General features: G+C 37.6%; 1 protein-coding gene across 5 annotated transcripts in view; it reads right to left on the minus strand.

Moving 5' to 3' along the window:
* Positions 1-13,998: 13,998 nt before the first annotated feature.
* The window catches only part of SNAP91 (synaptosome associated protein 91), a 143,695-nt gene continuing 130,284 nt past the window's right edge, over positions 13,999-27,409 (minus strand). For all 5 annotated transcript variants that reach the window (XM_053913851.2, XM_053913853.2, XM_053913850.2 and 2 more), the window contains 4 exons: positions 21,535-21,618; positions 20,487-20,591; positions 17,044-17,146; positions 13,999-15,223 (listed from right to left, as the gene is read on the minus strand). In XM_053913851.2, the coding sequence (XP_053769826.1) occupies positions 17,054-17,146; positions 20,487-20,591; positions 21,535-21,618 (282 nt within the window). In that variant the 3' untranslated portion in view covers positions 13,999-15,223; positions 17,044-17,053. The remainder of the gene's footprint in view (positions 15,224-17,043; positions 17,147-20,486; positions 20,592-21,534; positions 21,619-27,409) is intronic.

Genomic DNA, 27,409 nt, shown 5'->3' on the forward strand with positions numbered 1-27,409 from the left:
AAAAATTTTTTAAAAATCAGTTATAACTGTATATATGTTTTACATGCAGGGTTTCAGCAATTATTAAATTAACGGTCATTTATTTCAAAATGATTCTATTTGATTCTAAACACATTCCACTGAGCAGTATTTTATCATTGGTGCTATGGAATAGGGCTCCTGACTCAAAGGTTTGTCCAGATCTTTTTTTTGAAAATCATCTACATGATCACTGCAACTAAAGATGTTTCAAGGTGAATTTTGCACTTATTGCAAACACACGCCAAACCTCATCTTACAGTCTTAGAAAATAATTCCTGGGACTTAAGGCGTTTTGAGTCAATAGTTCGGTGTGTAAGGTTAAATTCTGAGTATACATAATTTCCTTAAAATTATTGTACTTTGAAAATATATAATATTTCACTCATTTTCTTTGCAGAGGTTTATTTGATATTCTCCTTTTCTCTTTTCTAACTGAATTATGAATCTTATATGACCTAGTTAGGACTACTAAAGTGTGTACTACATTTCTTAGAAAGTCACATGTTATATACTTTTTCTATTATAATTAATAGGTTTGAAATAGAAAGTTAATTTGAATTCACTTAACTAAACAAATATACTCACAGACATATGACACCTACTTTGTGCAGAGGACTACATTGACTTACTGTGTAGAGAAACTTAACCAATTATTGAATTGAAAAAACTATTTACAAAACAATTGAAATTTAAAATTGTGGGGTTTTTTTTACTCAAATAACATTTTGTTCTATTTATGTTTTTAAAATATTTATTGATTTCAGAGAGAGAGAGTAAGAGAGAAACAGCAATCTGTTGTTCTACCTATTTATGCATTTATTGTTTTTAAAAAAAATTTTTTATGTGCCCAGACTGGGGATTGAACCTGCAACCTTGGCATGGTAGGATGCTGCTCCAATCACCTGAGTTACCTGGCCAGGGCTATGTTTTTTCATGCTCCAATTGATAAATGTGCGGGCAGAATAAGACTTTTTTTTTCTTTCTAACATACTTCTTAGTTAAATCCCCAATGTTCATTTTTAAAAAGAGATAAACTTATGTATTACTTGTAGATCAAAGAATTCTTTGAAATTCTTATTTCATAGAAAAAATGTCAGGGTTAGAAGAAACCATAAAGGTTACCTAGTTTATATTTTAGATTTTAACTTCCCTCCATACTATTTTCTTTAAGTAGTTGTCCAGTGATAAAAAACTAAATATTATTTAGGTATGAAAATTAATTCAGGAATGTAACACTTTTAAATTTTTGGTTCAATTTGCTACAAATTATAAAAATTATATTATCTCTCTTGATTTTATCCCAATGTTGACCATTTCAATTATAATGTTTATAATTCTTTGGTCTTATGCTAGTAAATCAGGTATTTACTCTCTTAAAAATGAATTATGATAATAAATTAAGAATGTTGAGAGATAAGACAATTGAACCAAGTACTGGGCATTGTAAGGATGTGAATCTATAGCTATAAATAATCTGGAAATAGCATCATTATTCTTAAAATGGTTTCCTCATGCCAATTATATTTTGGTTACTGATTTTAAAAAGTCTAACAAATACTTTCTCTAAATTCTGCTTTTTATAACATCTCCAGTTAATTAACAACAGAATTTTAATAAGCTGATTTTTGTAGCTCAAATTGCTCTTTTTTCAATGGCCAAATTATAAAGTTTAGAAATATTTAGGAGATTTAGTCTAATTGATGGTGAAATCACATTCTCATCAGATGGGTTCACTGTATAGAATTTAGTTTTTTCTCGATTTATCATTCAACAAACAGGAGAAAACACCTTCAAATGGGTTTCTTTTCTACTCATAAACAAAGTCTAGGAGGCAAACTCCCTTTTACTCCTTTCTGTAATGGTAACTGGTGGTTCCTTCCAAGTAGTGAAACTTTCCAGAGCATGGTGGTCAAAATATTGGTAACGCGTGATCCCAATCAGGGCTAGTACACTTCACCCACAGGGGAAGTAGGGGAAGTGCTGTCTTAATCTGCTTGGCTGCCATAACGAAATTCCGTAGAGTGGTGGCTTAAACAATAGAAACTGACTTCTCAGAGTTTTGAAGACTGGGAATTTCATCAAGGTTTCATTCTGGAGCCACTTCTCTTTTTTGTAGGCGGCCACCTTGCTAGTGAGCCCTTGGTGTTTCTTCCTAAGGGGACTAAATCTCATCATGAGGGCCTCACCCTCATGACCTCATCTAACCCCAATGACCTCATTAAGGCCCCATCTTTGGGGGTTGGGCCTCAACATATGAATTACGGGGTGGGGTGGGGAACACAAACATTCAGCCCATAATAGGTTTCTATTTTAAACCCACAAGTTGCATCTTGGGTCAGGCTGAGGGAACTCACAAAGATCCTAGTCACAAAGGACACTAAGTAAAGAGGTGTGAATGGCAGCTTAGGCAACCAGTCACCTTCTCCTGACGTTCATTGTCGTAATCTCAAGTGTTCGTACATGGCACAGAGGAGGCGGTCAATACATGCTTAAAATGTCGAGTTTTCATTGAGGGCATTACTTATTCACTGGTACATGATAGGGCTTCAAAAAGGCTAGAGATATTATTTTAAATGTATAGTGTATTAAAGGTATAGCTACATATTTAAATAATAGAAATATTTATTATAATGAGAATTTTAATATCAGAATATTGTGGCACTTAAGAAATCAGATATTTGCCATATTCCCTACTGACTTATCAGAATTCATGATAAAAATGGCTTCAAACTGTCAAGTCCCAGGCTCCTGCAGTTACTCCTCATCCCCTCTGTCCCCCATGAAGCACTAAATGAGAAAATCTTGTTTCAGAACTTGCTGGAAAAATATTTTTGTTTTGGCAGTATTTTAAAATTTCCAATAACATCTTAAGATCTGTTCACTTTTTTCAAGCACTGGTAACAAGTTGGCTACTTAGAATATCTACTTTAATTCACAATACAATCAATATGTGAATATATCATCCATTTTTGCCTTCCAGTGTGGTTTTGCCAAACTTTGGCTATATGAACATATTTCTATCTATATTTATAAATGTTTTACTAATACTCTAACTTGTATTATGTTACTATATTTTTTGTGTATGTATTCATATCCTGAAAAGTGTGTACACTTTCACACATGTGAAGGGAAATACCTTGGAATCTGTTCATACAACAGAATATAGGTGATTTTGTAAAGTTCCTCTAGGCTTTTGCTTAGCCTAACCATACTCATTTCCTTACTGTTCTCTGTATTTTACATTTAATTTCATCAGTAATTTGTAATGTACCATATAATTAATATCTCACTTATCTAGAATTTTTTTTTGGCTGGTAATTTCAAGTATCCAAAATGTAAGAAAAGATGTTACTCTCTGATAACCAAAATGAATGACACAAACTTTTACTCTAGGGATAATCTTAACAAGTTTGGAAATCTGATGTCCCAAACTAAAAGTAGAAGGCAGCTGCCAAGGCAAGTCTAGGACAGTCCCAGGAAGTGACAGCCTAATAATGGACATACCAAAGAACTTTTAAAAAGGTACAAAGACTATGAAATTATACTTAGAAGTTTAGAGCTACACAGTTTTGGTACAAGTGGCCATGTGAAAGCATAACAGTATATAGTATGTTTATAATGACTGTATAATCAATATAACATTAAGGTATGTTCAGTATGAGTTTTGGAGGGCATTACCTTATACAGAAATTTTCATCAAAAAGTCTCAACCTATTTTTAAGAGTATTCTTTAAAAAAGATAAAAGGTAAAAATAATTATTTAAAAATTAAAAGAATAGAAATATCGCTGGTCTACAGATTTGACTTGTTTTAATACTAAAATATAATTCTAATCTCAAAAGTCAAGAAAAAATTCTTTCCGCAGTATTTTATTAAGCCCCACAAATCCTAAACTGTTAAAATATTTGTCTATTTTAAATGTTAATGTATGTTATTGAAAGTTTAGAATTTGTCATACGGCTGTACCCGTATGACAAATTTACAGTTTATGCATAGAGTTGGTATGCTAACTCTGTGTAATGGGAAAAATCAGAATAAAATACCTTCAATTGTCTAACCCTAGTAGACTTCCCTGCACAAAGTAAATGTTCACCAAATATACTATCCTGACTTACAATTAGTATTATAAGATTATAGAAATTACTTAATATAATTGAAGGAAAGAAAAATGAGAATATCCTAAGAGCAGAGACCAGCAATCATCCCAGAAGAACTACTGTGAGTGTGTGTGTGTGTGTGTGTGGTGCTGGGGAGTGTGTTGGGAGGATTGGGGTGATACAGCTCTTGTTCTCTGAAAATAGTCATCTTCCCCTCCCCATCATCCTAAACTTCCAGCTACTGAGCTTAGCTAACAAACAATGCAATATTTTTCTAAGAACTGCCCATTAAACTTTATCTTCTCTCAGCTAGCTAAGGGAGTCAGGAATTTACCAAGAATAATCTATAGAGAACTGAGGCTTCTGGAAGATAAGGAGAAGCCCCTTCCTGTTCCACGAACCCTATCCATCATTGACAGGAGTCAAAACTTTGCAATTTCATTTCACTTAGAATTTAACCTGTGCTGCTGACCCAGACACCAGACCACAAACAGCACAAACCTCGGGGTATAGAAAGAACGAACGTGATGGTACACAGTAGAGTTCCGGGAGGATGTGCGATTTTTTTTTTCTCTCAAAACTACTTTAAATGGATCAGTTGCTAGAAAAATTTGCAGCCAACAACTTAGAAGATACAACCTTTAAATTTTTCAAAAAAAAATTCCTTAGCAATACCTACAAAACTGCTGTTTTTTCTTTTAAAAATTAGGATCAGCTTGGTGCTAAATTCTACTTCCAGACAAAAGTACTACTTTATCAAGCAATTGCCTAAAAATAAAAGTGTGCTATTTTGGAGACAACTGAATTTAGTATTTTGCCACTGTACTTGAAACATTTACTTTAAAAGGCTTTCTTTGCGGCCTGAGAAAGTGAGCAACACCACCGTACTCAGCACATGCGCAGTGGTGCCACTTCATGGAGTTGGCACATGACTCCCGTGGCTCCTAAATGGACGTCCTGGGCAACCGTCAGCCCACAGAGCAGCATGCCTCTCCCATGCATACTCCTAAATTAAAGCTTCGGCTGTGATAAAAAACTAGTGTATCATAATGCTACGTGAACTACCTTTTTATAACCAGTAACTAAATGTGTCAATTTTTAGGCTAGATCAAACAAAAATACTCTTTGTGGCTTTTCTATTTTGAAGTATTTGGAAGTTTTCTCTTTTGCTGGAATCATCTGTAACTTTCAAATAGAGCTGCCTACTCATAGTCCACTGGATTTATGACATTTCAGTGGTTTCCTTTAGCCCAGTGGTTTCCAAATCTGGCTGCTCATTCAAATAGCCTAGGGAATTATTTTAGAAAGCCCATTTCCAGGGCCTCACGGAGATCTCCCCTGGAATTCCTAGGAGTGAAGCCCAGAAATCTGTATTTGATAAAGCTCTCCAAGTTATGACGGTGATCACCCAGGTTTGGGAACCACGCTCATAACCTCTCTTTCATAAGATGACTGTGTTCCCTCTCCTCACACAGCTCTCCCTCTGCACACAGCGGCATTTTTTTCTTTTTCCTCCAGGTTAAATTTCCTCAGTTTTACTGGCCTTTATACTTTTCTTATAAACTCTCTCAAGTATCTTGGTAAGGAAAGTGGTGGCAAAACAATCAAATACACAGATGGTATTCTTTTCTGTATTTTTTTGAGCATCTTCACACTTTCATTTTATACACTTGACTTAGCATTTCTACAAAATATTTGTAAAGGGAGACTGCTGGTCAAAAGCAATGTCCATTTTATATTCGGAGAGCTATTAATGAGCTGTGCACCTGTGTGCAAAGCATGCTGCAGTGCCACAGATTTACACAAAAATCAGTTCCTGGCTCAAATAAAGAAGGGCTTTCTTGTAGTTAAAAATGACCCACAGCAGATCAGACTGCCTGAGCATGTCAGCATTCCAGAGCTGACTGGACAGTCAGGATGTTGTTGACAGCAGCACGACATCGGTACGGGGGCAGAGGAGCTGGCGTCCTTAGACCTCGGATCTTCAGAAGCACTCGGGACCTCCGCAGTGGGCAAGGCCTCTGCATAGTGGCCCATCTGCCCTCAGCCCAGATGGTAACATATGGCACTGAACCCTACATATGTTGTTTTTTTCTTATATATAACTATGATAAAATTTAATTTATAAATTAGGCACAGTAAGACATTAACAACAACAACTAACAGTAAAATAGAACAATTTTAATAATATATGGTAATAAAAGTTAGGTGAATGTGGCATTATTAAGTAAAATAAGGGTCACTTGAACACAAGCACTGTGACACTGTCACAATTGATCTACCATCCAAGGGGGTGGCATAGACTGGGCAAAGGGATCATGCACTTTCTGGGCTGCACAGAGAGATGGGTGCAGATTTCATTATACTCCTAAGACTGGCACACAATTTACAACTTATGTGTATTTCTGGAATTCTCCATTGAATATTTTGGACTGTGATTGACTGTGAGTAGCTGAAACCTTGGAAAGCAAAACCACAGATAAGGGGAACTACTGTATTATACATTTATTATTTATAATACACTTTTCAATATAGGTTAGATTAATTCAGTAAGTTTAGCAAAATTCTGTTGAGTCTAAACTTAGGCACATGGAAAACAGAGATACGTCCTAGATTCTACCCTTCCTCAAAGAATTCATAGTACAGCAAGGAAATCATATATATATTTTTAAAATATATATTTTAAAAAGTAGTATGGAAAAGGTGAAGTAAGTAAAAGGTGCTGACAGTTTGAGGATTCACTGTATCAGGGTAGGCTGAGGTGGTGAGAAGAAAGGCTTCCTAAAGGAGGTGGCAGCTATGTTGGGTTTTTGGGGGTGAGTTGGAGTTTGCCAGACTGTCAGTGGAGAACGGGGAAGTGGAGGGCATCCGTGCGCGAAGACACGGCTTGTGCGAAGGCATGAAAATGACACCGCTGAGTGTGTTGAGGAGACTGCAAGTATCTGCCAGCAGGAGACTGACGGGATAGGAGGTTATCTCCCCTTAGTGATGAGGAATGACCAGAAATGAGGCTTCCAAGCTAGATCGTAGCCCTGAATAGACTTTTTGTCTCGAATGCCATGCTGCAGAGCTTGGACTTGAACCTTTAGATAACCAAGAATTGATGCAGGTTTTTAAGTCAAGGAAATGTGATTGGATGGGAAACGTGAGGAGGAAACCCAGCAGCACCATTTATCAGGATCTGGGTGGGTTTTTTGGGGGGTTAGAGACAAAGAGCCCAGTGAAGAGCCACTGTACTCGGGAAATGGCAGTGAGAACGGCAGGAGAGCGTAACTTGTGAGACATTCTGGCAGCAGAACGTTCATGTACTTAGTGGCTCATTGAATGTAGAAGAGAAGGGGTAAGGATGTCATGTCACCCAAGTTTCTGGCTTGGGACACTAGGTCGAAGTAGTGACACCACCAACTACGACAGAAAAACTAGGCTTGAGGGAAAACTCCTAGACATGTATGCTTAACATTTTTGTAGAGTATTCATCAATAAGGTTGGTAATACCCATATATAAAGCAAGGACAACAAAGTTAAATAATAAACATTCTGTGCTTTTATAGTGAGCTAATTCATTAGTTAACATATAACCAACCAATAAGTCATGTATTTTGTTCTGAACTCAATCAAATAGCAACCACATGCTTGTCAATCTGTTCTAAACTAAACGTTCCTTTTAGTTTAGGTTTGAAGCCATATTTTTTCCCCTGAGAGAATGGATAGGTTTTCTAAGAACCTGGCCCCAAATTTACATCAGATGTCTTTCATACATGGTCACAACTCCACTTCCTCTTTTCAGTATAGTGTCAAAGTCCATGTGACCCAAAATAGATGATTTAAAAAATAATTCCAGGAGCTTCCAGCCAAGATGGAGGCATAGGTAGACACACTGCACCTCCTCGCACAACCAAAAGAAGGACAACAACAATTTAAAAACAAAAAAACAACCAGAACTGACAGAAAATCGAACTGCACAAAAGTCCGACAACCAAGGATATAAAGAAGAAACATTCATCCACACCGGTAGGAGGGGCGGAGACAGGCAGCCAGGGCAGAGAGGACTTCTGACAATGCGGCCGGACCCAGAGAGGTGGCGGATTGTGGAACGAACTCGGCAGGCAGTGCGACTGCTAGCAGACCCTGCGGTCCCACATTCGTGCATAGATAAACCGGGAGGAATGGCGGGGGAGCGCAGACCGCACAACCCAAGGCTCCGAAAACCCAAGGCTTTCCCAAGTGTGGGGAAATAAAGCCTCAAACCTCTGATTGAAAGCACCGATGGGGGTTGAGACGGCAGTAGGAGAAACTCCCAGCCTTACTGGAGAGGTCGTTGGAGACACAGGGGCCGAGAGTGCGCATAAGCCCACCCACTAGGGAATCAGCACTAGAGGGGCCCAGTTTGATTGTGGGTAGCGGAAGGAGTGACTGAAAGCCAGCAGAGTGGAGCAAGTGCCATTGCTCCCTCTCAGCCCCTCCCCCATGCACAGCATCACAGCACAGCAACCAGCATTACCCCACCCCAGTGAACACCTAAGGCTCTGCCCCTTTATGTAACAGGCACACCAAGACAAAAAAAATGGCCCAAATGAAAGAACACTTCAAAGCTCCAGAAATAATATAACTAAGCAGCAAACATATAGCCAACCTATCAGATGCACAGTTCAAAACACTGGTAATCAGGAAGCTCACAGAATTGGTTGAATTGGGTCACAAATTAGATGAAGAAATGAAGGCTATGCTAAGAGAAACAAAGGAAAATGTACAAGGAACCAATAGTGATGGGGAAGGAAACTGGGACTCAAATCAATGCTGTGGACCAGAAGGAAGAAAGAAACATCCAACCAGAAAAGAATGAAGAAACAAGAATTCGGAAAAATGAGGAGAGGCTTAGGAACCTCCAGGACATTTTTAAACATTCCAACATCTGAATTATAGGGGTACCAGAAGGAGAAGAGGAAGAACAAAAAGTTGAAAACTTATTTGAACAAATAATGAAGGAGAACTTCCCCAATCTGGCAAAGGAAATAGACTTCCAGGAAGTCCAGGAAGCTCAGAGAGTCCCAAAGAAGCTGGACCCAAGGAGGGACACACCAAGGCACATCATAATTACATTACCCAAGATGAAACAGAAGGAGAGAATCTTAGAAGCAGCAAGAGAAAAGGACACAGTTACCTACAAAGGAGTTCCCATAAGACTGTCACCTGACTTCTCAAAAGGACCTTACGGGCAAGAAGGGGCTGGAAAGAAGTATTTAAAGTCATGAAAGGCAAGGACCTACATCCAAGATTACTGTATTCAGCAAAGCTATCATTTAGAACGGAAGGGCAGATAAAGTGCTTCTCAGATAAGGTCAAGTTCAAGGAGTTCATCATCACCAAGCCCTTATTATATGAAATGTTAAAGGGATTTATCTAAGAAAAAGAAGATAAAAAATAGGAACCATAAAAAAGACAGCAAACTCACAGTTATCAACAACCACACTTAAAACAAAAACAAAAACAAACTAAGCCAACAACTAGAACAGGAACAGAACCACAGAAATGGAGATCACAATGAAGGGTTATCAATAGGGGAGTGGGAAGGGGAGAGATGGGGGAAAGGTACAGAGAATAGACAGGGGGAGGGTAAGAATAGTGTAGGAAATGTAGAAGCCAAAGAACTTATAAGTATGATCCATGGACATGAACTATAGGGGGGGAATGTGGGAGGGAGGGGGTGGGCAGGATGGAGTGGAGTGAAGGGGGGAAATGGGACAACTGTAATAGCATAATCAATAAATATATTTTTAAAAATTCCAAATTTCCTTGGCATGTATTTATAAGGCTCTTCAGGCTATAAGATGTAATTTCCTGTTTAGGATTTTTATAAAGATAATTATAAATTATAAAATTAGTTGGTTTACCCCCCAAATGTTCCTACTCTAAGAGAGAGTAATGAATCTTCATCTTCAAACATCTTCAAACAATCCTTTTTTAAAGCCACTGTCAAAATATATTAAATGTCTTGATCTCCAAATATAAACACTTCTAATTGTACTGTTGGACAAAACCATCTATGATATTAGCATCCTTCATTTTTGTTCTTAAGAAGCATCATTAGGTATTGGAAACTGTATCTAAGAAGGAATCTCTAGGACACTGAGTTTCCCAATGTCGTGGACGTTGTCTGTGCCCTGTCCAGGCAGCCCTTCCCAGGTGATGACACAGTAATTCTCCAGCTGTGTTGAACTGTGGCTTGTATTTATACGTGTAGCAGGTACTTACATTTACCAAATTTTTACATGTATTTAGTACTTCATGAAAATAATTCTTAATAATATTGATATTAATAATAATTATTGCCTATTTTTACACTTCTGCCTTCTCCATCCTTTAGTGCCCTAACGATCATAGATAAATGAGAAAATCTATAGCAAAAATAAGCATAATAATTTTAAAAATAAGAACAGCAATCTCTCTCAAGCACTACTTTTTGACAAGTGTTCTGCTTGCATGATCTCACTAAATAGTGAGTACATAGATAGATTTTTCCATTCTGCAGACAAGAAAACGAAAGTTTAGAGAAGTCGAGGCACTTGCCTAAGGTAACAGTGGGTGGCTGAGCAGGGACTCCCTTCCACACAGGCTGATGCAGACAGCACGTTCCTGCACAAACCTCAGCATCACTTAAAAAGGAATGTGGGGGTGGTGGAGGTGGGCATTTGGAAAGATACTGGACAAAAAATAGTGGTGGTGGTGGGGTTATTATGTAAACACACACATACATGCACACAGAACACTGTAATCTATTAGTCAGTTTTTTTCTCTTTCAAGAACACAGGAACAATTCTTTTGGATCTAGAGTCAGTTTTCAAAGTGTGATCTGGGGACTTCCGAGGATCCCAGAGACCCTTTCAGCTGGTCTGTAAGGTCAAAACTACTCTTATAACAACACAGTGAGGTAAAAACTATGTTCATAACAATACTAAGAGACACTTCCTTACAAGTGTGCTCACAGTGGAATTTTCCAGGGAGAGCATGACATGGGCTATTGCAATAGGTTGAACACAGAAGCAGATATAAGACTGCAGCTGTCTTCTGTTAAGTCTAATAGTAAAGGAATCTGCAAAGATGGCAAAACTCTAAATTATTTCTTTGTAAATTGTAATTTTTCACAAAACTATTGTATTTATGTCAATATATAATGGCTTCAATATTTTTATTTTAAGTGAATGACACATTAAAAAATTTCTCAGTTTTAATTTCTAACTTAGTAAGTATTGGCGGATATAATAACCCATGTATACAAAGCTTTTGGAGGTTCTCAATACATTTAAAATTTTAGCCCTGAGTCCAAAGAGTTTGAAAACCTCTGTCTGTAAATTGGTTATAGAATACTATTATAGACTCATTTATAGAATGTCTTTGCATTTAAGAATTGCGTGTCAGAAGTGGAAATGAACTAGGATGATTTGGTGCTGCAGCCCCGTGAGTTTGACTAAGGTTAATTACCATATCACAAAATCACAAAACATCGCTCCCTCACACATTTTCACTTGCAGAGGAGACCTAAATATGTATCCAGTAGTGAAATCTGCTGTCAGCAAGGCTATGAGAAACAAATTTTCTTACTGTCGAAGAGGATAAACAATAAACTACCACAAAACCTGTTACTTCAAAAACACAGACCAACATGACTTTCCAGGGAAAACCACTCATTTTGATTTTCAACAACTACTTCCACTCCAGTAACACTCTGATTGCTGTTGCAAGTCCATGCCCTTTCCACCAACAAGCATTTGTGGCTAGTGGCTATATTGTTAAAGGTGCCTATTTAAAAGGTAGAAGGAGGGCTTTGCAGAATTAACTTTCTGTGAATCAAGTTCTCATTTCTTTTTCATATCTGCTCCTTTCCTCCTTTCTTGAACCTGTGACTCCTCCCCCCAAAATCTTTTGTCTTTCTTCATTTTTTAAGAACAATAAATAGCATGAAAGATAGAGAACAAAGGACAGACACTTCAATACTGAGAACCACTTGCAATCATTACACCATATATAAATTGATTCAAATCTTCAACTCGATGGGTTTTAATTGGTGTTAGTTATTCTATTACAGTAAGCTGAGTTATTAAAACTCTAATTTCACTTAACTATAAAAGCTCTATATAAGAGTTATTCTTTAGTAAGATAATAGCCCAGCAGTATCCAGGTAAGTGAAGGTATTTCTAAGAACTAACACACTGTGTTCATCCTGAGACACTTACCTGGCACTTACTGAAGTGCTTGTTGCTGAGGATAAGAACAGGGGGAGGCATTTCCTGCCTTTAAGGCTCACAGTCGGCCAAAGCAGATGCCATCTTCGTAGCTGATTAAAACACAGTAGGTTCCCTCCCCACTCCCCCCTGGAAAGGGGATTACAGGAACTACTATAAAGGACACGTGTACAAAATCAAGGGGGAGGGTGGAGGTGGGGTGGAGGGATGGGGGTTCGGGTGGGGTGGGGTGGAGGGATGGGGAGAAAAGGCATACAACTGTAATTGAATAACAATAAAAATTAAAAAACAAATAAATAAAATAAATATGTAATCCCCCCCCACAGTATGTTAAATGCCATAAAGGTTGTTGAAAATTGTGCTCTGAGAAAAATAGAGTGGGGAGTCATGGTGGACAGGTGAGATTTAGCTGCACTGGTGGGTTGGCGAGGTAATGTCAGCACAGGGCCCTGAGTGGGCCAGCACAGTGCCTGGTGTCCCTGGCATGAGCAGCGGTGTGGTCACATACAGAACAGTGTGTGCACGCGTGCAGAGGGTGGGGTTTCAGTGGAGGTGGGCCTGGAAAGGCACGCTGACTGTGTGGAGGAACACCATAAATAAACTGGGCCCGAGCTGAACGTTATCCAGAGAGTTTAGTTTTTTTGTGTACCCAGAGGACTGGACCTCAGGAGCATCTCAGCTTTAAGACAATTTCCCTACAAGGACACCAAGACACTCACCGTGGCACAGATCCAGTGTCTGATTTAAAAATAACGCTTTTGTTCAATGAAGAGGAAAGCTTCATGTAAAAAATTCCATATTAAACTTGAAATGATGTACAATCTAACACAAAATTTTTATTACAATATGCCCACAAATATATAATCAAATGTAATCTATAAAAACCCATATTACCTAATCAGATCCTAGCTTCTGCAAGTCCATTCTCAAGATACAAAACTAGGTAACTAAGGGAAACTTAGTTTCAGAAATGAGTATGCTTTTATTTGAGAAATACTTTTAGCTGAGATTGGACTACTTTTTGAGATGTTGGAACAAACCTAGCTGTTGTCAATATAGTCACCCAATTTTATTAAAACAGGCTAATCTACATTCTGTGCCTCAGTGACTATGGATGCAAGTGTGTGAGTGAATTATAACATAAAATCACATTATTCTTCGACTTCCATGGTGAATTTTCCCAAAACCATTATGATTTTAATTGCATATTTTAAAAGAAAATTCATCCTCTTATTTTTTGCGATATGGAATTTCAGTTTATTTGGCAGTAGCCACAGAGTGTCAAGTTTAATGATAGCTGAAAAAAATTGTTTTTTTCCTTGTTTTTAATTTATTGTAAAATTATCAAAACTATGTTGGCATGGAGAGCATTTTTCACTCTGAATGTTTTTAAATTTTCAATATTTTGTATGTGCTATGAGTGTCATTGGAAAGAGACTTTTTCCCCTAAAAAATAACCAGAGAGAAAGATATGTTTGCATTTTCTTTGTTCAAGGTGTTTATTGCATCTCAGAGGGCATACATGCACTGGGTTTTTATACTGAAATACAAAGAAAGCCATTTTGAAATTGGTTTTAGGTCATTTTTCCCCATTACAGTGTATGTTATCCCCACAATAAATTCAGATACAACCACTTTGAAATGGTACCGTACACCTATTAAATAATTTGAAAAATAGGCAAACACCTTTCCAACCCAAGATGCTTTTATCGCTAGCAACACTGATCAACAGTGACCTCATGTATGCATCAAAATCTTAAGCCAAGCCATCAGCACAGACAGGGTGACAACAACTTAAAAATTAAAGAATACAGTATGTACAGCAAAGGATACAATTTTCTGAATTAGTTTAAATTCTAATCACAATGGTACAACAAAACCTACTTTGAGCTCAGTTGAGGAATGGAAGAACACTAGTCTACAGAACACACAAAGAAATACTAAATTAACTGATGTACATAAAATCCACAATAAAATGAAAATATTTGCAGTAATCTTTAAATTACAGATATACCTTGGGGTGTCTTCATAACAACACTTGAATAGCACATCTCAAGTTGCATTTGAACAAACATGATAGAAATGGACCCTTTATTTTCAGTGCATTTAATCAAGAATGAATAAATAGGTCAATTTAGATGCAAAACCTGACAATATAATTAAAATATATATTTTAATAAAGCAGTGATTAAATAGGGAATACTCATGTTATTTTTTTTCCATTCTTGATAAGGTAGCTTCAAGGAGAAATATTTATCATGGATGTTAACCTTTATATTTTTTAAAATAAAATTTCTTAACATATACAGTGCCACAAAAATAAACATTTCTCACAGCAGTTGAAGTTCCTGTGATTGGAAAAATGTACTCCACACCAAAAAAGTTTTATATATTTAAGTGTTTTCCTGACTATTTGACATTATCACACTATGTGTGTAACACAGAAGTAGAAGAAAAGAGAATTTATGGAGAGAGTTTAGGTTTGTCCAAAAGTTGTATGTACATCGAAACCTTTAAAACCACAGACACATCTTTCCAAATGGCTCACCACACGACAGGTGCATCACCCGTCCATGGGCAAGGTCCAGAAAAGCACTGAGGGCGTCAGAAATAACCATTCATTGTTTACGCCATACAACACACAAATAACCCAAACACACTACAATTCTGAGAGCGGGATAACAACTACGGTAGTACACATTCCTAATGTTCACTTTCACAGCTGTGCTACACATTCCGGCAGAGAAGTCATGAGTAAGCATTGGGTTTGGTACTGGTGGCTCACTTTGTAACGCTGAGTATCAATCTTATTTGAAGTCTCCAAACTCATTATTATTTTTTCCTATTCAGTCACAAAAATTGCAGCTGTAAAGATAAAAAGCACTTGAATTAAAAAGCAATATTATATACTCCTCAAACATTTTCCCTCCCTTGCAATTTTACTTTACAGGTAGTAAAAAAAAATTTACACAAAAGGTTTCTGTATTACCAAATTCACATTTATAAACTTTTCACTATTCTTTAAAAGAAGCTTAAAATTTCAGCCAGGAAAAAATTAAAAAAACCTTTTAATGTATAGTTTTGTTTTAGTAAAAAATTATATCAGCAAAATTTTGGAATTTGGATACTTAAAAATCTTAGTAGCAAGACATTCAGTTTTAATTAAGAACAGCTAACCTTTATAATAGAGAAGTGAAAAAAGGAAATGGCAGTGACTTCCACTGTTATTATTATTATTATTATTATTATTAATTTTTAGTTATGGTGTTCAATGTGTCACTGAACAGCTGAACAAGTGACAAAATCAAAGAGAAAGGAGATATTTCCAGTGATTCAATGCCTTCACTTACACTACTTCCCACGTATCTCCTTGGCTAATCCAAGCTTCACCAGTCATCTTTGCCAAGAAACCTTTCCTGGTGTGTTAAGGCTGAGCCCTGTGGGTAACTCTTCTTCACAAAATATTCGGTATGCGCCTCCCTCTTGACTATGAATCTCTGAGGGTAGGCACTGTCTCCAGGATCTCTGTTGGGTATTTATCAGCATTCTTGACATACAATGAGAGCAATGCTTACTGAGTAGGAGGCAGATAAGAGGCTGCCCTGTGTAGTGTCCTTAGTCACTCCTGAAACAATTGCTAAAAGAAGTACTCATTGTCTCACTTAACGCCTACACTGGTCCAGGCCACCCGAAGTGGAAGATAAAAGGCACAAGAGAAATTACTTGGCTTAGACGTCAAGGTCTTAAAATGACAAATTATCAACCTTTTATAAGAAAAAATCATAAAGCAGAAACTCAAAAATCTTAGTAGGCATTAGAGAAAATTTAAAAATATACGGACATAGAGGTATAATAAAAATAACACTGGGCAGTGGTCTGAAACTTCAACACTCTGCTCTTCCTGTGGGACCTGGGGCTAACCACTTGATGCCAAGAACCAGTCCCTGTAGCTGTGAAGTGGAGACTAAGAGAGCTGGCTAGTTTATGTCACGGGGTGTGATCTCCTACAGAGAAGATGAAAGAATTAATGACTGTGAAGTGAGCAAGGAAAGTACTGTGTAAGTGGAAGGCAGCGTGATTCCGGTTCATCCACACCCAGCAAGTACTTGTTGAGAACCTACTCACTGTGTGAGGTGCTGCGGTTAATAGTGAACTTTTCCTTTCATCAGCTGCCTTTCATACATTTACTATTAATCATTTCATAAATCATAGTAGGATTTAAAACTAGAATGTTAAAATTTAATATTTTGCTTGAATATAGAAAAGCAAAGGGTAATAATCTAAGTTTTATTTGATGAAGCAAGAAAGACTAAACAAAATAAAAATATGATATGTAGCCAAATATATTCTTAGGTGATTTGCAAGTGCAATATTTGAAATGTTACCTTTCTATACATTCCAGTCACAATTTACCAAGTAGCTTGAATTTTGCTTTACCAATATAATATCTGTTTTCTGGTCTAAGGAAAATTTGGAGATTTGTCTTCCTATTAGTTTTATTAATTAAGTAAGATTAAAAAATAATTGATAATTCATTAATAGCTTTTAGCATTGATTTAAAAATACACTCATTATTATTATATACATGTATTAAAAACATAGAAGTACAAATACCATACCTGAAACAGCTAAGCATCGCATAGGTAATTATTAGAAGCCCACAGGAAAAGCTCAATATTAGATACCTTAAATTGTTTACAAGAAATCCTTGATGTTAAGATCCGCTAATGGGTCCTTTGCTGGAGGTTTCTTGGGACTCTGAGTGGCAGGTGTAGGGCTTGGAGAAAGCTAATGGGGAAAAGCCAGCCCAAGAGAGCAGAAACAGAAAGCAATAGATAAGCATTAGGCAGAGCACATACCACAGAAAACAAACATGCAGAAGATTAGATGGCTAAGGGTTTACAAAATCTACTTTCTTCTACTTAGTCACAGTGTTGTGTTTAATTTTGGATTTGTAAAATACACTTCAAATGATATTTGGCTTTCTTGAAAGTCTTTCACAGCAGATGTAGCCAAAGGAAAATTTGAGGACTCTGGTAGAACAATATGGATATGAGTTAGAGAAGACGTGAAAAACTAGTCACATAAAGATATTATGAATACACAGTAAAAACAAGACAATCAATTTCTCTGTACAAAAGCATTTGACTTTCCATTAATAGTACCACTAAACTAATAAAGGAATCACATGAGCACTTTTATAGTGAGTTTGAAGGAAAAATGGAAAAGTAATAGTTTGCAGAAATAAAAATTACTTAAAATTATTAGCTAAATATACTAGGATTTCATATAAAGTATTTTAAGTGAAAATCAGTCAAGTTTGGGGCACTGCTTGTTTCAGATGAGCAAATAGTTTTCTAGTTATGAATGTCACTATATTCCAATATTGCTTGTCCAGATTGCAGAAAAGACTAATTTATTAAATACTATAGGACGTGATCAGACTGAGCTTGCAGCAAAAGCAGCAAAGAATTAATTTACCTTGTTTCTGTTTAATTGATACCTAATTAATTGTATTATATAAATAAGTTCTGGGAGCAGGCTTTTGCAGGAATGTTAGGGTACAAGGCCTTGAAAAAGGTCACATAGTCTATGTAGAATAATAACTAATGTAAGTCTTTGAGTCTGATTAATCTTCTATGCTTATAATATGATGGAAATCTCAGAAATCTGGGACTGTGGGGCAGGGATGTACATCTTTACTGGTCCATTAAACAGAGCTCCAGAAGTAAGGATTTTAACATTTGTTACTATGTCCAGAAACTACTCACTGACTGCAGAATCTATCAGTCAAATTTCCACTTAAAAAATTTGATTCATACTTTACAGAAAGATCAGGAAAAGTAAGTATAAGGGGTGAAGTTGTGTGGAAGATAAGAAACTCCAGGACTGATCCATAATTAGTAATTAGGTGAGATGATGATAACATCATGATACCAACCGAGGAATAACGGCATTGCCCAGACTGCACAACAAAGATGAAAAGTTGTTTTGTTTTCTGAAGCCACACAGTCATGTTTATTTCACTCTCCAGTATAATAAGCTATGCTTCATCTCTGATATAGGATAAACAATCTAAAAATTGGCATACCATTTCCTAAATTACTATGAATTGGATTAAATGATTAAAACACTGTTTTCATCATATCTATTTTTCAAGCTTATTCTTTGAATTAAGTAACTAAATTGATACTGTGTAACAATGGTATTGTGCAAGAAAACAACTACCTTAAATTATAATGTTTATTAATTTATTTGTAAAGGTCTCAGCACATCAAATACCGTAAGATTTTAAAAATCTTAGTGACATTCTTTTAAGTTCATAAAAATAGAAACATCCTTCCTTTTTTTCAAAAAGGTGGTAAATAATCATGGGTATATTCAACCATCAAGGTAACACTCCTGAAAATGAGATCCTGCTCATAGTTTAAATATATCTAGATAGAATTTAACTCCACTATTACCCCCCAAACCTTCCTCAATCTCCCCCAAAACAACTCCAGGGAGGGTTCATTAGTCTCAGAGAAGACTAAAAAATTTCTCATGAAGATAATGCTTTGTAGTTATGGCCTTGAAGGCCAAGGCTTTTCACATTTAAATTTAACTGTTTAAACACCTACCATTCTCTCTCCCAGTCACTGTGGCTTTTGAGGGACTAAAGTAAAAAAGTTGAAAGCAAATTTTGGGAAAAGGTAGAAAATGGATTTAGAGATGCTTCAAGGAAGCAGAGGGGGTTGATGTACATTCATAAAGTTTACAGTAGGAATTCTGTGGATAAGACAATAATAAATACCCAATTGGTAAGTTAAAAACATAGCAGCAAAACCATTTACTGGTATTGTTAAAATGGATTTGAGTTGTTTGTTTCAACTTGCTCAGCAAGCTGGGAAAATGATAACTTGGTGCTCTGTCTCTATCCCAGTCACTTTCTCATGGTGAAAACCTCTTTGGTTCTCCACCAGGCAATTTACAAGTGGAATCAAGAAAGGTGACTCATCAGAATGACTATCACTATTAGCAGCAAAAACAGCTCTACAATGTGCACATGTTTTAGCACCTTTGTTAATGAAGGAAGCACAATGTTTAGTAAGATATTCGGCCCCACCGAAAGAGAGCTTTGCCCTTCATCCTGGATCATGGTAGGTAACCTCTATACTCTTGGAATTCCCAATCGACAGGAATGTCTTTGTTATTAGGGGTGGATTCTTGAAAGCAACACCTGATAGTTTATGCTAAGAAGATAAACCAAGATTGGGGGGAGTGGGGGCTAGCCATGACAGAAAAACCAACCATGTGATTTGAGAGTTGGGTCTTTGGGTCACATATCACTCTGAACTTTAGGGAGTGGGGAGGGTGCATAGATTAAGTTCAACCACACGGGCAATTACTCAATCAATCATTGCTATATAATGAAAACTGCACACGGAGGCTCCGGTGAGCTTCCCAGGCTGTCAATATTGCATATTGTCACACATCAATGCCAGGTGGGTGACACCTCCCTGAGGACAAAGAAGCTTCATGCTTAGAACCCTCTCAGAATTTACCCTATGTATCTCTTATTTTGGCTGGATCTAATTTGTATCCTTTCACTATAATAAAACTGTAACTTTAAGTATAGTGCCTTCCCAAGTTCTTGGAGTCATACTAGGAAATTGTATAGTTTGAGGGTGGTCCTGGGAACTCTCACATTTATAGGCAGCTGATCTGAAGTGCAGGTGGCCCATGGGACTCCCAAACTTGTAGCTGGTGTCTGAAGTGAGGGTGGTCTTTGGGGACCGTGCCCTCAGGCTCTGCAGTGTGGCAAACTCACTAGGCCCCTAAACTTGAATTTGGCTAAGTCTGGGAACACAAAGTAAAACTATGGATCAGAGGTACTAATTTTTCTGGAATACATGCATAAATACTTTAAATGCCTGGCTGTTCTCAGGAACCATTCTGAATTAAGTAGGAGAGGAACAGAGGGACTTTAGGTAGTCATTTCTATCATTTTCCTCTAAACCTTACTTTATTACTTCTGAAACAATAGATATCAGGGTTATATTAGGACAAAACATTTTTCAAAAGTTTTCCACACGACGGTTTTATATGTATAAATCAATGTCATTATTTTGTGGACATTTACACTGACCTGGGTGCCAGGCACCGCTGCAGCTCCAAAGGGCGGCCGCATCATGGGCTGTGCAAACATGGCCGGCTGCTGAGGCATCATGGGCATGCCTGGCCCAGCAGGAGGCTGAAAAGGAAGAGCAGTTCACAGCATCTGTGCAGCCCACTATGGCAGTGCCCTGATATTTATGTCTTTAATGTATTTCTGAAAATTTTGAAGACTCCAAGTCTGTGAGAAAGTGTAATTTGAAATTTTGAATGATGGGTGCTGGGAAGCTGGCAGAAGGCAGAGAATCGCTGAGGTGCAGCAGCAGCCTGGCTGGCCACACAGCATCTTTGTCCCAACCAGGCTTTGTCATTGTTTATTTGTCTCCTGTAAGCATAATTCTTGAAAAGATAAAAACTTTTTTCTTTAAGGAAGATGGCCCTAAAATTTGCTAGTGATAAAAGTGGTAAGTGAAAAGTTCTAGTACAATGATTATGAGTTGATTTTGATTGTGTTTAGAATATATTTGATAAAATTACTCCAAAAGTAATATAACAATATACTATAGAAATAATTATTATTTTTAAATCACCACCCGAGGATATATTTTTATTAGAGAAAGAGGAAGGGAGAGACGGAGAGGGGGAGGTTGGAGTAGGAGAAGAGTTGGGGGGAGAGAGAGACAGAGACAGGCAGACAGACAGAAATATGGGAGAAGAACATCAATCGGTTGCCTCCCATATGTGGCCTGCCCAGGGATTAGACAAGCAACCTAGGTAGGTGCCCTGACTGGGGATCAGAAAACCACAGCCTTTCAATGTATGGGATGACACTCCAATTAATAGAGCCACCTGTCCAGGGCCTGCAGAAATTATTTTGATAGAAACAATTGTAAGTATTTTATAGGTGACTTTATCATGTCATGGGTAGACTATTAATATCTAAAGCAGATGACTTAACTTTTTAAGTTTTACTTTACTGCATTTTGGGAAGAACTATATTCTAGATCAGTACTTTTTAATCTGGGATTTGGCAAAGGCCTTAGAAATGTCAGTTACAATTTTTAGCACAGGTTGTCACTCACCATTCCAAATCCTGCTCCTGGTTGTCCAACAGATGGGGCCCCAGCAACAGGAGGAACCGAAGTGGCTGGAGGTACAGCTCCTTGCTACCATAAAAACCACAAAACAACATACACACAATAACAACAAAGGAAAAGAATCAACATAATTTGATTTAAAAATGACAGAGTATAGTTTAAAAATGCATGCCCCCTATGTAGATATGTAAAGGATTTTCAAATTTCAGTTTTAAACTTAAAAAAGGGCCCTAGCACATGACAATTATAGGAATACAGTTACTAAGTTGAGGTTCACTGCTACAGTGCTATTGGGCTCCTTGGCTAGCTGATTACTTCCTGCCCTGCGTTTTCTATCTCTCCTCCATTCTCACTGTAAAAGAGTGAAATTCCTCTAGCTTATCTTTTCCTGTCATCGCACCCTCTGACATTGGGTCAAACATACGCGGAATGTGTTTACATTTACATTTACATGCTTTACAATTTCCACCCCCCTGCCCCCGCTTTCTAAATTATTCTTTTTTGTGTTATACTTGTTCCTCTCAGACTTTTCACTGTTGTAAATGTGCACAATGGCCAAAATTCTCAGTTTTAGGAAGCATTTAAAAGACTGTGCACACATACCCCATTTCAGGTACAGGTCTAATAGTTTTCATCATAGACCCAAGCCCCCTAATATTTCCCTTATGTTTAAAATTAACCATACCACAAATGCAATACATTTAAGTTAACCATTAAAGCAATATTCTAATTAAAAAAGAAAATATTACAGAGACAGCAATGTCAGCAAAAATGGTGAAGGAACTTTAAAAGCCCAGCACCACCACAAAAATAATGGCAAAACAGGCAAAACCTCATAATCAACTGTTTTTGGAACTCTGGAAACTAAATAACCTAGAAAGTACTTATTTGAGAATATCAGCTGAATTGACAGTAGTGAACTTTGAGGCATTTTAACTTATCCTGGTTCCATCCACTGTTTTCTAGTTCAGTTGTAGTCTTGACCTAGGCTAATAGTTCCAGAGGGAGCAGGATATATTTAATTACTTGTTTTGTCTTGTCTGGATGGCTCACTGGAAAGATTGGCTCAAAATCTTCTCTTTTCCTCACCAAACTGGGAATGCACCTAGTGTTAAAGTTGTTACCTGAAGCCTTTTGTGGAAAATATTTATGGGCAAATGTTAAGTGGATAACAGCAAATAGTAGACTAAACAAGAAGCTTGGGAGGAACGGCTGGAGAATGAAATGCTTTGAAGATTTAGGGTTTGAAAAGCTCAGACGTACTCCTGGGAATTCAGAAAGCCACGCACACGCCCAGTACTGTGCACATGCCCAGGAAAGGCTTGACCTTGGGACTTTGAGCAAGCAGTAAGTGATCGCTAAGGCAGAGTTGCAAACTGCCTGATTGAGTTTGAAAACCTTCCCCAACACATACCCAGAGTTTCTCTACAAAAGTGGAGAGATATTTTACATTTCACAAAGTTTAAGTAATATCTACCTAATGACTAGCTGACCACTTAGGTAAAGAAATGCAGACTTCAGTGGTCACACTTGAGAAAGAACACAGACTACAGACTTAGTTTGGAATGGTTACTAAAGAAACAAACAAAAAACAACTAAAAAAGTAGCAAAAACAAACCTTTGGGGAAGAGGTAGAATCTGATTTTAAGTTTCCACATTACAATATTCAAAATCTCCAAGTTTCAACAACAAATTATGAGCCATACAGACACATAGCCCATGTGTAGGAGAAAGATCTCAAATCAATCACCTATTATTTACATCTTAAGGAACTACAAAAAAGAACAAACTAAACACAAAGTAAGCTAAGGAAGTAAATAATAAATATTAGATTGGTGATAAAAGAAATACAGAATAGAAAACGAAAGAGAAAATAGAAGAAACCAAAAGTTGGCAATAGGGTAAGAAACAGAAATAGATAGCATCTGGTAAGGAAGGAAGGAATATGCTTTATGGTCAATTAACCTATGACAAAGGAGGCAAGGATATACAGTGAGATAAAGACAGTCTCTTCAATAAATGGTGTTGGGAAAACCAGACACATACAAAAAAATGAAATTGGGCTGTCTTATACCATATATAAAAATAAGTACAAAATGAACTACAAACATAAATATAAGACCTGAAACCATAAAACTCCTAGAAGAATATAAAGGCAGTAAACTCTTTGACATTGCTCTTGGCAATATCATTTTGGATCTGTCCCTTGGGGAAGAAAAAGAAAAGAAAAAATATCAGGTGGGACTACATCAAACTAAAAGTTTTTGCAGAGCAAAGGAAAACATCAACAAAAACAGGACCAAGCTACCAAATGGGAGAACATATTTGCCAATGATATACCTAATAAGGTGTTAATAGCCAAAATTTATAAAGAACTTATACAACTCAACACCAAAATAAAATCAAACAATCCAATTAAAAAATGGGCAGAAGACCTGAAAAGACATTTCTCTAAAGAGAACATACAGATGGCCAATAGACATATACAAAGATGCTCAACCTCACTGTTCACCAGAGAAGTGAACATTAAAAACCACAATGAGGTGTCACCTCACACCTGTCAGAATCGCTATCATCAGTAAATCAACAAACAAGGACTGCTGAGGATGTGGAGAAAAGAGAACTCTAATGTACTGTTGGTGGGATTGTAAATTGGTGCAACAAGTAAGGAATACAGTATGGAGGTTCCTTGAAAAATTTAAAATAAAGCTGCCATATGATCCAGGAATTCTACATCTGGGTATTTATCTGAAGAAACCAAAACACTAATTTGCAAAGATATATGCACCCTTATGTTCACTGCAAATTTAGTAGTTATAGAGAAGATACAGAAATAACCTATATGCCCATTAACAGATAAATGGATAAAGAACATGTGACATACGATATATATATATAATGAAATACTAATGAGCAATAAAATGGAATGCAATCTTGCCACTTCTGACAACACGGACGGACTTAGAGGGCATTATGCTAAGTGAAATAAGTCAGATGGAGAAAAATACCACATGATTTCATTTGTATGTAGAATCTAAAAACCCCAAAATAAACAAATAAACAAAACAAGACAGAAATAGACCCATAGATGTAGAGACCCAACTGATGACTGCCAAACGGGAGAGGGTGGAATGAGAATAAAATATAAATAAAAGAGAAAAAGGAGGGAAGAAAGAAAACTATCTGTATTTGTAGATGACATGATCTTATAAAAAGAAAGTCTACGGAATCCATATGCAAAAAATATCAGAATTAATAAACAAATTTAGCAAAATTGCAGGACATAAAGTCAATATACAAAAACCAGGGTAGTATTCCCTTTACACCAGCAATGAACAATCAAAATATGCAATTACAAAAACAATTTCATTTATAATAGCATTAAAAACAACAAAATACTTAAGAAATAAATTTACCAAGAGAAGTATAAGCCTTGTACACTGACAACTATAAAACATTGTTGAAAGAAATTAAAGACAACTTGGATCCCTTCCTATCTAAGAAAGGGATTCTGTGTCTGTGGATTGAAAGATTTAATATTGTTAAGATGGCAATACTTCCCAAATTGCTTTACAGTTTCAGAGTAATCCTTATCAAAATTCTCACTGTTTCTTTTGGAAAAAAGGACAATCTGAATCTAAAATTCAAATAGGAATGCAAGGGACCCAGAATAGCTTCAGCAACCTTGAAAAAGAACAAATTTGGAGGACTCACACTTCCTGGTTTTAAACCTTACTATGAAGCTACATTAATCAAAACAGTGTGGTACTGGCATAAGGACAGACATACAGATCAACCTGACAGAATAAAGATTTTGAAAACAATACCATTAATCTATGTTTGATTGATTTTCTGACAAGGATGCCAAAACCAATGAAAAAAGAAAGAAGTCTTTTTTTTTTTTTTAAACATATTTATTGATTATGCTATTACAGTTGTCCCATTTCCCCCCCCACTCCACTCCATCCTGCCCACCCCCCTCCCTCCCACATTCCCCCCCCATAGTTCATGTCCATGGGTCATACTTATAAGTTCTTTGGCTTCTACATTTCCTACACTATTTTTACCCTCCCCCTGTCTATTTTCCACCTATCATCTATGCTACTTATTCTCTGTACCTTTACCCCCCTCTCCCCCTCCCACTCCCTTATTGACAACCCTCATGTTCTAGTTGTTTGCCTAGTTTGCTCTCGTTTTTGTTTTATGTGTGGTCGTTAATAACTGTGAGTTTGCTGTCATTTTTACTGTTCCTATTTTTGATCTTTTTCTTAGGTAACTCCCTTTAACATTTCATATAATAAGGGCTTGGTGATGATGAGCCTCTTCAACTTGACCTTATCTGAGAAGCACTTTATCCTCCCTTCCATTCTAAATGATAGCTTTGCTGGATACAGTAATCTTGGACGTAGGTCCTTGCGTTTAATCTTGGGTAATGTAATTATGATGTGTCTTGTTGTGTTTCTCCTTGGGTCCAGCTTCTTTGGGACTCTCTGAGCTTCCTGGACTTCCCAGAAGTCTATTTCCTTTGCCAGATCGGGGAAGTTCTCCATTATTTGTTCAAATAAGTTTTCAATTTTTTTGTTCTTCCTCTTCTCCTTCTGGCACCCCTATAATTCGGATGTTGAAACGTTTCAAGGTGTCCTGGAGGTTCCTAAGCCTCTCCTCATTTTTCCAAGTTCTTGTTTCTTCATTCTTTTCTGGTTGAATGTTTGTTTCTTCCTTCTGGTCCATACCATTGATTTGAGTCCCAGTTTCCTTCTCATCACTATTGGTTCCCTGAACATTTTCCTTTGTTTCTCTTAGCATAGGCTTCATTTTTTCATCTGTTTTTCGAATAGATTCAACCAAGTCTGTGAGCATATTGATAACCAGTGCTTTGAACTGTGCATCCGATAGGTTGGCTATCTCTTCGTCGCTTAGTTGTATTTTTTCTGGAGCTTTGAAGTGTTCTGTCATTTGGGCCATTTTTTTTGTTTGTTTGTCTTGGCGCGTCTGTTACTTTAAGGGGCGGAGCCTTAGGTGTTCACCGGGGGCGGGGTAATGCTGGTCGCTGCGCTATGATGCTGTACGTGGGGGCGGGGCCGAGAGGGAGCAATGGCGCCCGCTTCACTCTCCTCCGGATTTCAGTCTTTCACTCCGCTACCCACAATCAAACTGGGCCCCTCTGGTGCTGGTTCCCGAGTAAGTGGGCCTGTGCACACTCTAGGCCCCTGTGGGTCTCTCCAACAACCTCTCCTGTGAGGCTGGGAGTCTCTCCTGCCGCCCCAACCCCCAGGGGCGCTTTCAATCAGAGGTTTGAGGCTTTATTTCCCCGAGCTGGAGCCCTGGGTTGCGCAGCGGTCTGCTTCGCTGCCAGCCGTTCGTCCGGTTTATCTGTGGGCGAATGTGGTGCCGCAAGGTGCTACCCGCCGCTCTGCCTGCCCCACTCTCCGCCACTCTGAGTCCGGCCCTCTGTGTTTATCTGTGCAAATGTGGGACCGCAGGGTCTGCTAGTGCTCGGACTGCCTGCGCCATTTGTCCCACACTCCGCCAGTCTCAGTCCAGCCACAGCCACGCGAGTCCTCTCCACCCCAGTGCCGTCTCCGCCCCTCCTACCAGTCTGGATGAATGATTATTTTCTGTTTCCTTGGTGTTGGTCCCCCTTGCTGTTTGATTCTCTGTCGGTTCTGGTTGTGCGAGGAGGCGCAGTGTGTCTACCTACGCCGCCATCTTGGTTCTCTAGATGAAAGAAGTCTTTTCAATAAATGGTTCTGGGACAACTGGATTCCCATATGCAAAACACTGAGTTTGGACCATTTATAAAAATGAGCCTAAAAGAGGTCAAACATTTAATGTAAGAGATAAAACTACACAATTCTCA

This window comes from Desmodus rotundus, chromosome 11 (assembly GCF_022682495.2).
Source record: "Desmodus rotundus isolate HL8 chromosome 11, HLdesRot8A.1, whole genome shotgun sequence".
In the NCBI taxonomy this organism is placed as follows: domain Eukaryota; kingdom Metazoa; phylum Chordata; class Mammalia; order Chiroptera; family Phyllostomidae; genus Desmodus; species Desmodus rotundus.